At 25.1% G+C, this 14,928-nt stretch overlaps 2 protein-coding genes across 3 annotated transcripts; both read right to left on the reverse strand.

Moving 5' to 3' along the window:
- Window positions 1–2,530: 2,530 nt before the first annotated feature.
- On the reverse strand, window positions 2,531–7,797 carry LOC133822003 (probable peroxygenase 4). The gene is made up of 7 exons (XM_062254198.1): window positions 7,645–7,797; window positions 7,418–7,528; window positions 7,212–7,297; window positions 6,776–6,870; window positions 5,978–6,103; window positions 5,271–5,428; window positions 2,531–2,680 (listed from the first exon to the last, which is right to left on the reverse strand). Exons 1-6 carry the CDS (start codon window positions 7,688–7,690, stop codon window positions 5,275–5,277), a joined length of 618 nt encoding a protein of 205 aa, XP_062110182.1. The 5' UTR covers window positions 7,691–7,797; the 3' UTR covers window positions 2,531–2,680; window positions 5,271–5,274.
- Window positions 7,798–12,034: 4,237 nt separating this feature from the next.
- LOC133820918 (probable peroxygenase 4) lies at window positions 12,035–14,885 on the reverse strand. 2 transcript variants are annotated; one of them, XM_062253482.1, is made up of 6 exons: window positions 14,734–14,885; window positions 14,515–14,604; window positions 14,282–14,367; window positions 13,580–13,644; window positions 12,457–12,582; window positions 12,035–12,279 (listed from the first exon to the last, which is right to left on the reverse strand). In XM_062253482.1, the coding sequence occupies exons 1-6, from the start codon at window positions 14,765–14,767 to the stop codon at window positions 12,129–12,131; spliced, it is 552 nt and encodes a 183-aa protein (XP_062109466.1). In that variant the 5' UTR covers window positions 14,768–14,885; the 3' UTR covers window positions 12,035–12,128. The 2 variants fall into 2 exon arrangements, with proteins under 2 accessions (XP_062109466.1, XP_062109465.1); XM_062253481.1 differs by having other exon boundaries at window positions 13,580–13,677; window positions 14,734–14,884.
- Between the last annotated feature and the right edge of the window lie 43 nt (window positions 14,886–14,928).

A 14,928-nucleotide genomic window follows, 5' to 3' on the forward strand; every position in this document is an offset into this window, starting at 1 on the left:
ACACTTCTCATGTTTGGTTCAAATTTTTAAAGAATAAAGTTAATAATTTTCTTGGACCCCATATATATTGAAGGGTAAAATAAATCATTTTATACATTTACATTTAATATTACTTCCATTTTAAGTCAATCTACACTTTCCAAAATCACTCCACTAATCAAAACAAACAACAACAACTTTAATTATTTAAAAGTGAGCAATTGTTGGTCCACACGCGCCCACCAAAGTAAGAATAAATAATAGTACTGATATTCTCTTCTCAAATAGATAAAAAGTATAACATTTTAATATAGGAATAAAAAAAGGTGTGGAATATGTGTACAAGTAAGATAACACATATTTTCATAAATAAATTATACATATTTTATTATTTTCATTAATACTTAAGAAGAACGTGTAGGACATAATAAGCATGTTTATTTTATAAAGGGTTTATACTTAATATTACGTTATCAAGAAGTTATTAGTAAGAATACAATAAAATAATTAGTAGTTTAGGGGGGGCACTTGCTAACCTAGATTTTATTAAATTATAAACAATAGTTATTGCATGATATTTTCTTCTTATTACTGGTTTTTTTTTTGGCGTGTTTTACAATAAATAGATAATAATAAATGTGTTTTTGTGAAAAAAAAAAAAAAAACTATGTTGGAATTATTCTCGACTGAGGTTACGTGACAGGCTATTTGTTCGAAATAATTTTTAAATATGGAGCACCTCGAAAATTAAAATTATAAAAATATATTTCCATCAGTTAATAATTACATTTTTTTTTTTGCTTCTTATAAATTCTCAGGTTTCATAAATAGTATACGAGAAAATTCAGTTCGTAAAAAAATAAAATTAAACGAATCCAATACAGGATAAGTGCATAGATCGATTGCATCATTTTTATTTGGGATAACTTGAAAAATACTCAGTTTTAGGATTAGTTAACTAAAAATAGTTACTAATAACATTTAGTTGAATATTACCTACTTTTTTAAGCACATTTCTCATATTACCCTTAAAACACTACTAGAAGTCCAATGTAAAAATCTCAATCTTTGCTTCTGTCGTGTCATTTACTTCCATATTTAAATAATATTTCACTGTCAGTTCCACTGGACCACTGTATAATGGGTAGAGTCATTAATAGTTTGTGTATTAATCTAAGAGTTTTAAAAAGTGAGTAAAAATTAAAAAAATTAACTTAAATTAGCTACTAGGTGTAATTTTCACTTTTTATTTTGGTAGGATTATTTTTTTAGATTAATAATAAGCTCATATAATTGAATTTTAATTATCTTAAAGTGTGTATATATTAATCACATCAAAAAATTTGTAATATTTTTTAGTCTTTTAGACTTACAAGTGTTTACTTATATAGTATATGCAAAATAAATAAGCAATTTTACATGGTAAAGTATATATATTAAAACATAAAATAATTTTCATGTTGGTTTAAAATCTAAGTGATCACAGATAAACAAAAATAGTAATAATTTAGCAACAACATATATTTTTTTATCGTTAAATGTCAATTTTAGTTATAATTAAAAATTTATGGTGACTAAAAATAACATTTTAGTCATAATTTGTGGCTTTTTAGTCACAAAATTCTTTCTATCTAATAATAAATTTTATTTTTACTAAAAATATATTTTATGTGACTAATATATTTAGTTATAGTCATAAACTGTATCGTGTTAAAAGGTTATTTATTTATTTATTTATTATTTTGAGTGGATAATTATGCACCTAAGATAGTTCAAATTTAATGAACAAGGTAATAAATCGTTGTTGTGATAAGCTTTTTTGTTGTATATTGTATAGAAAGGTTGATTTTGAAAAAACTTCAAATTCAAAGTTGAGTACATAAGCTATGACATAGTTTTCCATTTTTAAGTTTTTTTTTTAAAGGAATTTCCACTTTACAGTTATGGGCATTGTTTTCTCCATTGCTATTAAAGTAGATAACTATAGGAAAATTCTACAACACACCTATTTTTTTGGTGTATCGGTACACTTCCTCTCATTTTTGATACTTATTGGATGATTTTTGGTGCAATTTTTTTTGTTATGATCATGTATATTATAGTTATTTAGAGAATCCTGCAAATTTTCAATAAATTTTGAATAATTTATAATGTCAAAAAATATATTTTAATTAATTTGTTGCACTCGTGACTGTTTTTTATATGCATGTTTGAATTCTGTTTTCACAACTATAAATTATTAAAAAAAAATTAAAAATTTATCGATGCTCTAAATAATTATATTGTACACTATCATTAAAAAAATTGTGACGATAATTATTCAAGTACCAAATACAGAAACATGACTCAACCAAAAAAAAAATACCAAATAACTATATACCAAAAATATATAAAACAAAATAAAAACGGCAGCCCGAAAAATAATACCTACCCATCTCTCTTGAAAAAGGGACAACATAATTTTTTTTTTTTTAACAAAACAAATATATTACATAACATAATTATAGGTAGAGTGAATAATAGAATAGAAGACATGATTTTTTTGAGGACATTAGTATGAGTTAACCAAACAAACACATGAATCGATCACTTAACAACATCATGAGCCCACACGCAAACGAACACTCTTTATATGTCAACGCCATTATTATTACACAAATACACATCATGCACCACCACCAAAACCAGAAGCTACGCACATCTGTATCAAAAAATTTATTAATGAAATAAGAAATGATGATGAAGATGAAGATAGTATTAGGACACATAAAAATTATTTAGTCCACCATATTTATTTTGTAACTAAATATCATTTTTAGTTGGGTAGGTAACCTTTGGTACCCTGTATTTTTGCAAAGTATTATTTTGGTACCCTGTGTTAATAATAATATTTATTTGGTACTCAGTATTTTGAAATCCTACATATTTGGTACTCTGTATTTTAAAATCATTCATATTTGGTACTCTAAACTCAAATTTAATTAATAAAATTTTATCAATTATGTAAGGTCTAAATTTAAATTTAATTACTTAATTACACATAACTAATGACAGTTTAATAATATTAAAAAAAATTTATCTATCAAATCTGAGTCTAGGGTATCAAATATGTATGATTTTAAAATACATGGTATTATATGAACATTATTGAAAACAGAGAATACCAAAATGATACTTTGGAAAAATATAGGGTACCAAATGAGTAAATTCCCTTTTTAGTTACAATTAAAATTTTATTAAGACGAAAAAATAATACATTTTTAGTCATAATTTATCATTTATGTAATGATAAATTTTATTGTGACTAAAAAAATATATATATTTAGCCATAACAAATTATATTTTTTGTTGAATTTTTTTTAAGTAAAAAGTACGAAATTTTAGTCAAAATTATGTTGCAATAACTAATAAAAGTATAATACTCAATGAAGTAAAAGAAATATTTATACATATAATACCAATATTTGAGTGTCACAAATCAATGCTTATATCTTTAAGTTAATTATTTCGGGTACTAAGCAAGTAATTTATATGATAATTAATAACCATCGATATACTTATATTACTTACTATTTTTCGCAATGAGATTTCATTATATATCTCTTTTATATAAAAATGTGTAGATTACGAATTTTTTTTGTTTTAACAGTTTTTTATTTTATTTTCGTTAATTTTAATAGAATATTCTTATATTTAACGGTAGATTATAAACATAACTTAAACTTAAATAAATAATTAAAAAAATTAAAATATTATATTTTTAGATATTTTACAATGATAATTATTTAAAAATAATAAAATTATGCATTTTTTTAACTTAGTAAAATTTAATTAAACTTAAACTTAATATTATATTAAATATATAATATATAATCTTTTGTTCTTCCAAATTAAAAAACTAGAACAAACATAAACTTAAACAAAAATAAATAAATTAAAATCAGATATTTTTAAGATAATTTAAATAATTAAATCATATTTATTTAAAAATAATAAATGCATACATATTATTATTTTTATCTTATAAATTTGTGTGATAGTTTGTTTTTTATCAAGTGGTTGGAGTTATTTTTCTCATCAAATTCACAACGGACATTGCAAGATACATTATAAACTAAAAATAGTTGATGCATGTATGCTACTATCTACACTGTGACTTTTTCTATTCTTATTTTATTTCTATAATTAATTTCTTTTAAATATTATTGTATTTTATATATATGTCATGTAAATATATATCTATATCAACGTTATATATATATACTATAAAACTATAATTTATTCTATTATATATATTTACAAAAAATAATGAAATAGTTTTTCTTGAAATTACAGATAATATTAACAATTTTAAAACTAAGCAAACATGAATTGCACGTTGCTTTTACCTAGTATATCTATTATATATAATAAGTGTGTAGATAATGGAAATTCTTAGTTTTAATGGTTTTTTATTTTTTTAATGTTAACTTTAACGGAATATTTTTATATTTAACGGTAATTTGTAAATACTTTAACTTAAATAAAATAAATAATTAAAAAAATTAAAATATGATATTTTTGAGATATTTTACAATAATAATTATTTAAAAATAATAAATATTTAAACAAATTAAAATATGATATTTTTCAGATATTTTACAATGATAATTTTTTAAAATAATAAATTATTAAACAAATTAAAATATGATATCTTTTAGATATTTTAAAAATTATTATTTAAAAATAATAAAATCATACATTTTATAACTAAAATAAAATTTAATTAAACTTAAACTCACTTATTACAATAATATTATATTAAATATATAAATAATCTACTGTGAATTAGCAACAAATTATTTTTTTTAAAAAAAATTAGAAATAAACTTAAATTTAAAATCCACGTATAATATTTAATATTACATTAAACATATAATATATAATCCCTTGTTGCATTGTCAAATTCAAAAACCACAATAAACATAAACTTAAACAAAAATAAATAAATTATTTAATTAAAATAAAATATTTATTTCAAAATTTATAATATTAATATAAATTTAATAAAAATAATTAATAAATTTTATAAATAAAACTAACAAAACATGCAGTATCTAGTATATATATATATATATAAATATATATAAATGTTATAATATTATCATCATATCAATAAAAGAAGTGTTATAATTAACGTACATTAATAATCACCGACAGAAGAAAATGAAGGAAAATCAAGATAATATGAATTAAAAATTTAATTTTAATGCAAGGAATTAAGAAAGGAATGAGTATACGTAGTTACATACTTTATTATAGTTTCTTCGTCTTGGAATCTGAGTGTTCCTTCTCCATCTGCTCAAACAAGCTTCCGTCATAAACACCTCTAACTTTATCCTTGTGAAGCAAACCATTCCTATCCTTTCCTAACAAATATAGTAACTTCCATTCTGATAAGGCACCAATCCTACAATATAACATTTTTTTTTAAATATATATATAAATATATATAGGTTATATATAGGGTATGATTACATTGTTGAGTTGACAAAAGTTGGTTTCTGTCGATAGCTATAAATTAATTTTTATCTTTTTTTTTGTATGATAGTGTATATTGTAATTATTTAGAGCATCCCACAAAATTTTAAGAAGTTCCAAATAATTTACAATACTGAAAATAAAGTTTAAACAGCTTGTTGTAAATGTGCATTTAAAAACAGGCACGTGTGGAAAATTCGACTGTAAACTTATTTTTGGCACCGTAAATTATTCATAATTTCTTAAAATTTTATTGAATGCTCTAAATGACTACAATATACATTGTAATAGTGAAAAATTAAAATTTATAACAATCCACGTGACGAAACCAACTTTTGTAACACAGTTAACATCGTAGTCTTTCCCTATATATATATATATATATATATATACCCTTTAAATAAATTATAAGTATAGATCAAAATACATTTTAATAAATAAATACATAAAATCAAAGAGTGATGAAAAAAAAACCAACCATCCAGGATAATTTTTGGGGACCCTATTACCCTTTAACAAGTTATCCAGTTCTTTTGATGTCAATGCGTCTGGGTGTGTTTTTGCATGTTTTGTGAAAATCTCTTCAAACTTCTCAGGAACAAACCTTAATTATAAAAAAAAAAAACTAAATATAAATATTATAATAAACTAAAAGAGAATTAATCAACCTCTAATCAAGTCAAATAATCATGTGTTCCATAAAGGGCTGGACACAAAATGAAATTTTAAGTCATTTTTCTAATCTCATCGATGCAATTAATTAATTTATTCGTAACCTAACTCCAAAAAAATTACTATGACTTGATATTATTAAATTATAATATTTTTGATATACCACTTTAAGTAGTGTTAGGTACCAAATAATATTCGTAAAAATTCTAAAAGAAATGTTTATTTTAGATCAAAGTTTTCTTTAGATCCCAAAATTCGAACAAGCTTTACAAGTTCATTTTCATCTTATGGTTTCTTATTACAAACTAGACAAATCACCGTGTTAATAACCTAACGATTTCTCAAATGGATCTTTACGACTTACAATTCACATTGGGTGACTTATGATCATAAATAATAAATTGTCATATTAATTAATTCGAATGTTAATCTAACTAATAATAAGATGGATAATGCGGACTATTTTCCAATCAGAAACATATATACATAGGGATACTAAATATATGAACAAAAGTTTGTTTGATTCAAATACAACTATAAATATATATATATATATATATATATATGTATACACAAATATGCATTTATATATATATATATATACCTTCCCTGAGTGTCGTAGGTACCAGAGTCACTTCCATGTTTACCCAGGTGTATGTTTTTTATCTCAATGGGAAAAAGTGGATTAAGAAATTTTCCCTGTGCCACATCAAAATTTGTCAACCTCTTAAGACAAAATACTTTTTTGCCACACTAAGTGATAATTTCTACTCAAATAATTTGCTACCTAAACAAGTAGTCCAAACTTTTAAAGACCAAATTTCTCAACAAAAAAAAAAAAAAAAGAAGAAAAAAAACTACTACAAGTTCATGAAATGAAGAGGGGAAAGGTAGAATAATAACATTGAGTACATGTCAAGAAAGGTAACCAAAATCAAAATTAATAATTTTTTGTCAAGAAAAAAAATTGAAAAAATGTCTTTAATTACAACTAGAAATTCTAATTTTTTTGTGGGCTTGAAAAGAAGAGAAAAACATACAGGTCGAGTTGAAGAACTGAGACCAACATTGATGAAGATTGCAGCTACTGTTGACAAAGCAATACCACACCCAATTGCTCGACATCCTGTACAATTTTTAAAAAAAATATATATATATTATAGTTTTTTTTTTATTATTGAAACGTTAATTTACAAAATAAGATAAAGAAAAATAATAATAATATATATGGTAAATGAGAAGGTACCCTGGAAAGTCTCCCAAGGATAAATAACTCCATCATGGTTCCGATCGAAGAATGCAGCATGTTTTTGGAGAACAAACTCTTCACTTGGTATAAATTTTCCACCAACAATTTCTGCATTTTATATAACATTTAAGTAATTATTCAATAATAAAATTGAAAAAAGAAAGAAAATAAACTTTGTTGTTTTGGTTAGAAGAAATTGATTTATTATGAAATTGCAGGCAAACCCTCTTGGATGGTATTGTTGCCGATTAGTGCTGAAGAGGAAGCCATATATAAATATTAAGGTATAAAATTTATGAAAGAAAATGAAGAAGAGAAGAGAGGAAAGGATTATTTATTTATGGTTGGTTTGATTTAATCTACAAATGGTATTCTATAATAAGATGCTTTTATAAAGGCCACTAATTAAAGTACCTATCTAGCTTTAATGTGAAACACATTTTTCAACTACTATTTAACCTTCCTGAATTAGTTTGTTCCCTAGCTTGAATAATAATACCAATTTTTATCCTTGGCAAAAAAAATATACCAATTTTTACTTTGTGTCTCTTTTTTATATTTTATAAAATTGAAAAATCAATTGTCAGATCCTCGGAGAAATTAAATGTCAATTTGATACACCTAATAATTCACAAATGTTATTTTGTCATTTTGTGAATTTTTTTCATGAAAGAACACCAACATTATCTCATTTTGTCATTTCGTCGTTCTTTAAAAATTTGAAAAATAATAACTAAATAGTCTTACAACATCTCGTTTAGACCCATGATCTAAAATAAAGCTTCTTTAAGTTCTTTACATCTTTTGCCACATTTATAGATTTATTAGAGCTACTCTAAACATTTTTTATTTTCTTTTATTCACTTTTCTTTCTTTCTTTCTCTTTCCAAATTTATTTGGTTTTTATTCATTTTTATTATTTTAATTAATAAATTTTTTTAATGATATAATATTTAAATGATTTAAAAATATATATAAAGAAATTAATATTTGGTGTAATATAAAATAAAAAAAAGTGGAGTTTTACTAATGTGTTTTGAAGAAAATAGTAAGATGAGTTGCTAAAAGCACTCTTAGCTCTTAGTTCATCCCTCATGGAATGCTATAAAAGTGGTACATTGCTATATTTTAGCACATATAAAAAAATTGTAGCTCCAATAGTGTTGCAAAAGGTGTACCAAATTTTGCCACTAATTAAGATCTTTTATATTAATTGAAAGTTTTCTATAACTTTTTATTTATTTGATGATGTTTTATATATTTTTTTAATATAAATTGAATGACTTTGTTGACTTTTTAAATTAATTTGTACTTTATAAAAATTGAGCCAAATATGACATTTGCTCATTTTTTTTAGTCAAATTTGACATAAAATTTACACATTCTACTAGAGATGATATTAATTATCATCATTTACCTTATGTTTGGTTGAAAAAAAAAAAGAAAGAAAAATAATGAGGATTGAAAATAGAAGTGAGGAAAGAAAATATGTTTCCTCTTCTCTCTACTTAAATTTAAAGGGTGAGAGTTATGCCCAGAATTATTTTGCATAGCCAAAATTCCTCATAAAATTATCATCCTTGCAAAGTTGAGACCTTTGAATTAGTTAATTGAAGAATTATTTATTTTAGTTGTTTCATTAGATTTGCAAAGCGAAATGATTTAGAGGGAAAAATCTACCCAAGGCCAATAATTTGGAGGGAAAAATCATATTTGTTCCAATCATCACCTATCAAGGAATTATTATTATTATTATTATTATTATTATTATTATTATCATCATTATTATTATTATTGTTGTTGACAATCAAAGTATGTATAATAATTAAGAAAGAAATGATTTCTTTTTTCATGTTTTTTTTTTAAATTTGTTGTAAGAGTCAAGTTTACAGAGACAAAAAAGATAAAAAAATAAAATAAAATCTTAAGGGGGCAGAATCATAATTTTTTTTTAAATTATAAGAAGAAAAAAAAAATACTATATATATTTTATAAAACTCTCCAAATTTTGAGGAGCCCTAATAATATCCTTAGTGCCCCCATCCCTGGCTACAAGTATTTTATTAAAGTTATATCATAAGTGGGTGGCTTTTCTGATCATGGATTTTTTTATATATATATATTCGAATCTAAATATATTAAACTTCAATTTACTTTTTATGGTTATATTGCCCATTAATAATCTTAGGCTACTCTTTGGGAAGTACCTATATATGTATATATGGCTATGCAATGTTAATTAATATTGTAGTTGCAACGGTACTATCTCTCAAACCTTATCCAAAAGCTAATAAGATCGATAGAAGAGCAAACGGTTACTGCAAATGATGAAGAAAACAATAATATGGGCAACAAAGATGATAGAAAATAGAATAGAGTGCTGCGTAAGCCTTACGCTCACAACACACGGTTGTTATATAAGTTTTCAAAAAAATGTGTGACACCACACCACATCTGCCCGACTAGCTAGGTCGGACGACGGCGTATGAGTCATCACCCATTTGCATAAAACTGAGTAGCTTTGAAGCACACTTCAATGTCTAGTACTTAATAATTATATACTCTTTTTCTATGTCACACAAAAGACAATTTTTTAATAATTCACTCTTACTTTTTGCAAAAGTTCCTAGACAAACAAATATTAAGTGATTACTCTTGTCAATATCTTTTTATACATAGTAATACAATGTGTACACTCCTAAAATAATTTAACTACCCTTAAAAAGACAATTTAACACTAAAACACATAAATTCTTCAAAAATTCGAAATAACCCAAAATTCACCATTTTCTTTATCTCACAAATCATCATGCTCATATTTTAAATCACAAAGAGCTCCACGGGCTTCGCAATGTGAGTTTATTTGAGTTTCAAAATTTGTGTATGGAGCTCTTCGTGATTTAGAGTGTGAGCGTGATAATTTGTGAGATGAGATTGAGAAAGACCGAGTGATTTCAAATTTTAGATGTATTTTTTTTTTTTTTTTTTTGTGTGTTTGGTGTTAAAATATGATTTTAGGGGTAGTGTAGTTATTTTAAGTAGGTAAACTATAAATTTGTAAGAAGAGAAATAATATATGTTATGAGAGATATTTTATGGAGTTTACCTAAGTAGCTCTCAAATCTTATCCAAAAACTAATAATATGGACAAAAGAGCAAACATTAATGATGAAGAGAACAATAATGGGCAACAAAGATGGTATAAAACAAGAAAAGAATGCCCGTAGGCCTTATGTTTTTTTCTTAAATTAGAGGCAAATTGCTAGAAGAGAAAATGACACTTGATCGTTCCTTAATAATATCATAATTCCTATAAACTCAATTCCTTCTTCTTCTTCTTCTTCTTCTTCTTCTTCTTCTTCTTCTTCTTCTTCTTCTTCTTCTTCTTCTTCTTCTTCTTCTTCTAATAACCATAACATTGATTATATTGAAATACACACATTAAATTACATAATAACTTAAGGATATCAGTAAATTGTCAGTGGTCACTAGTTGTATGTTAAAGAAAAACAGAGTATCTTATAGGTAGAAATTAAACAATCAAGTATGCTAAAATAGATGTAATTATATACGCAACCACATTTAGAAATCTAAAAAGTTATCGAGTATATCAGTATTTTTTACTAAAAGTTATCGATTATTTATATATTTTATTTTTGTACATTAAGTGAATTACATTTATATCTCTTTGTTTGATTTAATATATATATATATCTAATTATACTGTATTTTGTAATTCATTTATAAAAAACGTTTTTTTTTGCGTGATATCTCAAAACAAATTAGTTTTGAGTGGTGTAACACATGTTCTTATATCTTGTTGAAAACACACTAATATCTACCGTTAAGATTGTGACTATTTATGCTCACCAATCTTGAACTGCTGAAACATTAGTGGTTCTTTTGACTCACTATTTATTTGGATAGTGTTTCGAGCTCTTTTTGGCCGATTGTGACTCGTACAACTCATTTATTTGGATAATATTTTAGGCTCTTTTGGCCGGTTGTGGCTCATTTGACTTATTTATTTGAACAGTTATGGATTGTGGCACTTTTTTTTCTGGCTATTTTTGGGTCACTTTATTTATGTGTTTTTTTTATCGAGTAGTTTGCTAGAGCATTTTTAGACTCTGATGCCATGTGTGAATGTATAATAGAACGTAGTTTAGACAGAAAGATGTCAAAGTGTTTTAACAATAGATGTGGATAGTTATTATAGAAAGTATAAGCATAGGGGTGAAAAATCTAAGTAACACGGTGTTTCATCTCAAAATAAATTGGAGAAGAGTAGAGTAAGTCATGCTCTTATGTATTGTTAAAAGTACTCACACACTTTACATGTGGGACACACTAATAGGATGTACCTACTGTCAGTTATATTAGGACTGTTAGCTTAGTTAATTACTTTTTTTTTTACCAATGTTAGTTATAAGTCTGTCATAGAGGAAACTAGTTACCCTTTGTAACCTTTATATATAGGCCTCCATTTCATATCAGTTTGTTAAAATTCTAATTCAATAAGATCCTTTCCATTTTCTCTCTACTTTTCTTCTCTCTATTATAAACACTAATAAATAAATGAACAAGAAGAAAAAAAAGCATAACAACTTAAGGAAATCACAAATTATATCACTATTTTATTATTTTAAATTTAACATTTAGAATTCTTAAACTTGATCATTGAGATCCCATTATTGTAATTAGAAAATCAGTCTTTCTTTTTGGACGAGGAACGTTCCTTCTCCATTCGTTCAAATAAGCTTCCATCATAAATAGCTCTAAATGTGTCCTTCTGGAGCAGACTATTCTTGTCCTTCGCAATTGAAAATAACACGATCCATTCAACAAAGGCGACGACCCTGAAATAAAAAGATATTATGGTTTTGGATGTGTAGTTTTCTTCTGGAACCGATCTCGTTGCACAATGCAATAATATGCAGCATTATCTGTACAACGAGATCGATTTTGTTAAAAATAATTTTATCTATTTTAATTTTGTAAAAATAATTAAAATTATAGAAGAAAAAAAAACACACCATTCGTTGATGAAATTGCCAGCCCTTTTGGCCCTCAACAGATGCCATACTTCTTTTCCCGTCAAAGCATCCTCATGTGTGTGTGCATGATTTGTAAACATTTCTTCCAACTTTGTTGGTACGAACCTTCAAAATAAAATGTTACAATTAAATATCTATTATTTTATTTTTAAATACTCATTATTCAATATTATAATAATAATAATAATAATAATAATAATAATAATAATAATAAAAGTATAACATTTAGTACAAATAGATGATAATAATAACAAAAAAAATTGCATAAAAGTAAATAAAAACATGTAACATTTACGGTGATAGAAAATATGCACCAGAGTGTTGCTATTTAACACATTAATGTATCTAACATTATATGAGGTGGCAACACATAATTTGGTAGCTATTGTTGAAATAGAAGAATTGGACACCTCATCTACACCTGATGATAAAAACCAAACATGACTCATCAATATAACCGTTTGATTGTGTGCTGTCAAGGTGTCCTTGTATATACCTTTTGCACCAAATCAGGAAAATAATAGTACTGGAGTATATCTTGCTGTAAAACTCAACCAATCAGAGCATTTCTCTTGTAACCGTTTACCCTATTTATACTCTTGTAATTACCTCTGTGAATGTTGAGCAAGTTATATAAAATATTAAGAGAGAATTAAATACAATTTTTATTCTTTTTATCTACAATAACTCGTAATATTTATTAAATTCAAATAAGTGAGACTCAATATTGGATTGCACTAATAACAGTATGCCACCTCCTTGTAGTGTTGGGCACCCGTGGTGCTCCTTAGTAATTCTCATATGCACTATGTTATATTGTCTGTCAAATTTGGCCCAAATTTTAGTATGTGCCAAATTTGGCACAACTTTTGACACTATTGAAGCAAGTTTTTGCAAAGTGAATTATATTTTAGCAATGCATTATCAATTTAGACTTAATAGTTGTTGTTGTAACCACATTTCTATATTTTAGGTTTCTTTAGTTTAAAGACATTGTTTCAATTTCTACATTGCTATATATAATTATATATATATATTATGTATATATTTATATGGTCAATATTACTCAATAAAGTAAAGTAGAGCAGCAGAGTTTAAATACCTTCCTTCACTGTCGTAGGCTCCTCTATCGTCATTGCCAATTTTAGCCAGATGTATGTTTTTTATCTGAATGGGAAAGAGTGGACTAAAACATTTCCCCTGTAATTACCATTTACCATTTACCATTTACCATTACCACACCATATAATAAACCAGCTCAAACCTACCTCCTTAATTATTTCACTCATATATACTTCTGATCATAATTTGATATCATAGTGATATTTATTTTTTTGGCCTTGCCTTAACTCAAAATATGTGTAATTGTTTAATTTTTGTTTATTGTCATTTCAAAAAAAAAAAAAAAGGGATTAGCAAATATTATCTAGGATCTTCTTAAGTTGATATTCAATTTGATTATTATTACATACAAATTTATAAATAAAAAACTTAGGCCCTAGTTCTAGCTCCACCGTGTTATTTATTGGAAATATATTATGAAAAAACAAAAATTGATTTAACAAGTTTATAACAACTTAACTAATTAGTGATCATATTTTTCAGAAACAAATAATAATCAGCGTTAGTAAATTTAGAAACGAGAATACAGATTTCGAATAATATTGTAGGTCTAGTTTATATAATTAGTTAGTGGGACTTGTATTAATTGTTAAACTATTTTTCCATTAATTTGTTTAATCTTCTCTTAATTTAGATTATTGTGCATTAATTATAATAATGGAGAGAATTAAAGAGCACTTACAGGACAAGTTTTGGCACTAAGACTAATATTGATGAGGAGTGCAGCTACGGTAGAGAAGGCAATACCACTTCCAATAGCACGAAATCCTGTTTAAAACATATATTATAATTTTTTTTTTAAAAAAAAAAACAAAACGAAGCCTTAATCACATATTGATATTAATCTAGAAATAACAAAGTAATTAATGGAGTAATTATTATTTATATATAATAAAAGAAATTGATAATAATTACCTTGAAAAGTCTCCCAAGGATAAATAATGCCATCATGATTCCGGTCGAAGAACGCAACATGTTTTTGCAGAACAAACTCTTCACTTGCTTCTGCATCAACCCCATTCAAAATTCATCAACAAATTACAAAAAATTAAAAAAATAAATAACCAAACCAAAATAATAAATCCAAATATGTATTGTTTTTTTAGAACAAAGGAACAAATTATTGCAACTTACCTTCTTGTTGGATATTTCTAGGAGACAAAACCATAATTTCGAAAAATCTTAATCAATCTAAAGAGAAAGAGTTGGTTGGGATATAGAAGGGAAGGCTAGCTTGTTAAGAGATTGGTTGGGATTAATTAGCAATAATTATTGTGGAGGATGGAATCTAATCATAAAAAAAAATCTTTTAATTATTGATGCAGTAGA

The sequence above is a fragment of the Humulus lupulus genome, chromosome 3, assembly GCF_963169125.1.
Source record: "Humulus lupulus chromosome 3, drHumLupu1.1, whole genome shotgun sequence".
Classification (NCBI taxonomy): Eukaryota; Viridiplantae; Streptophyta; class Magnoliopsida; order Rosales; family Cannabaceae; genus Humulus; species Humulus lupulus.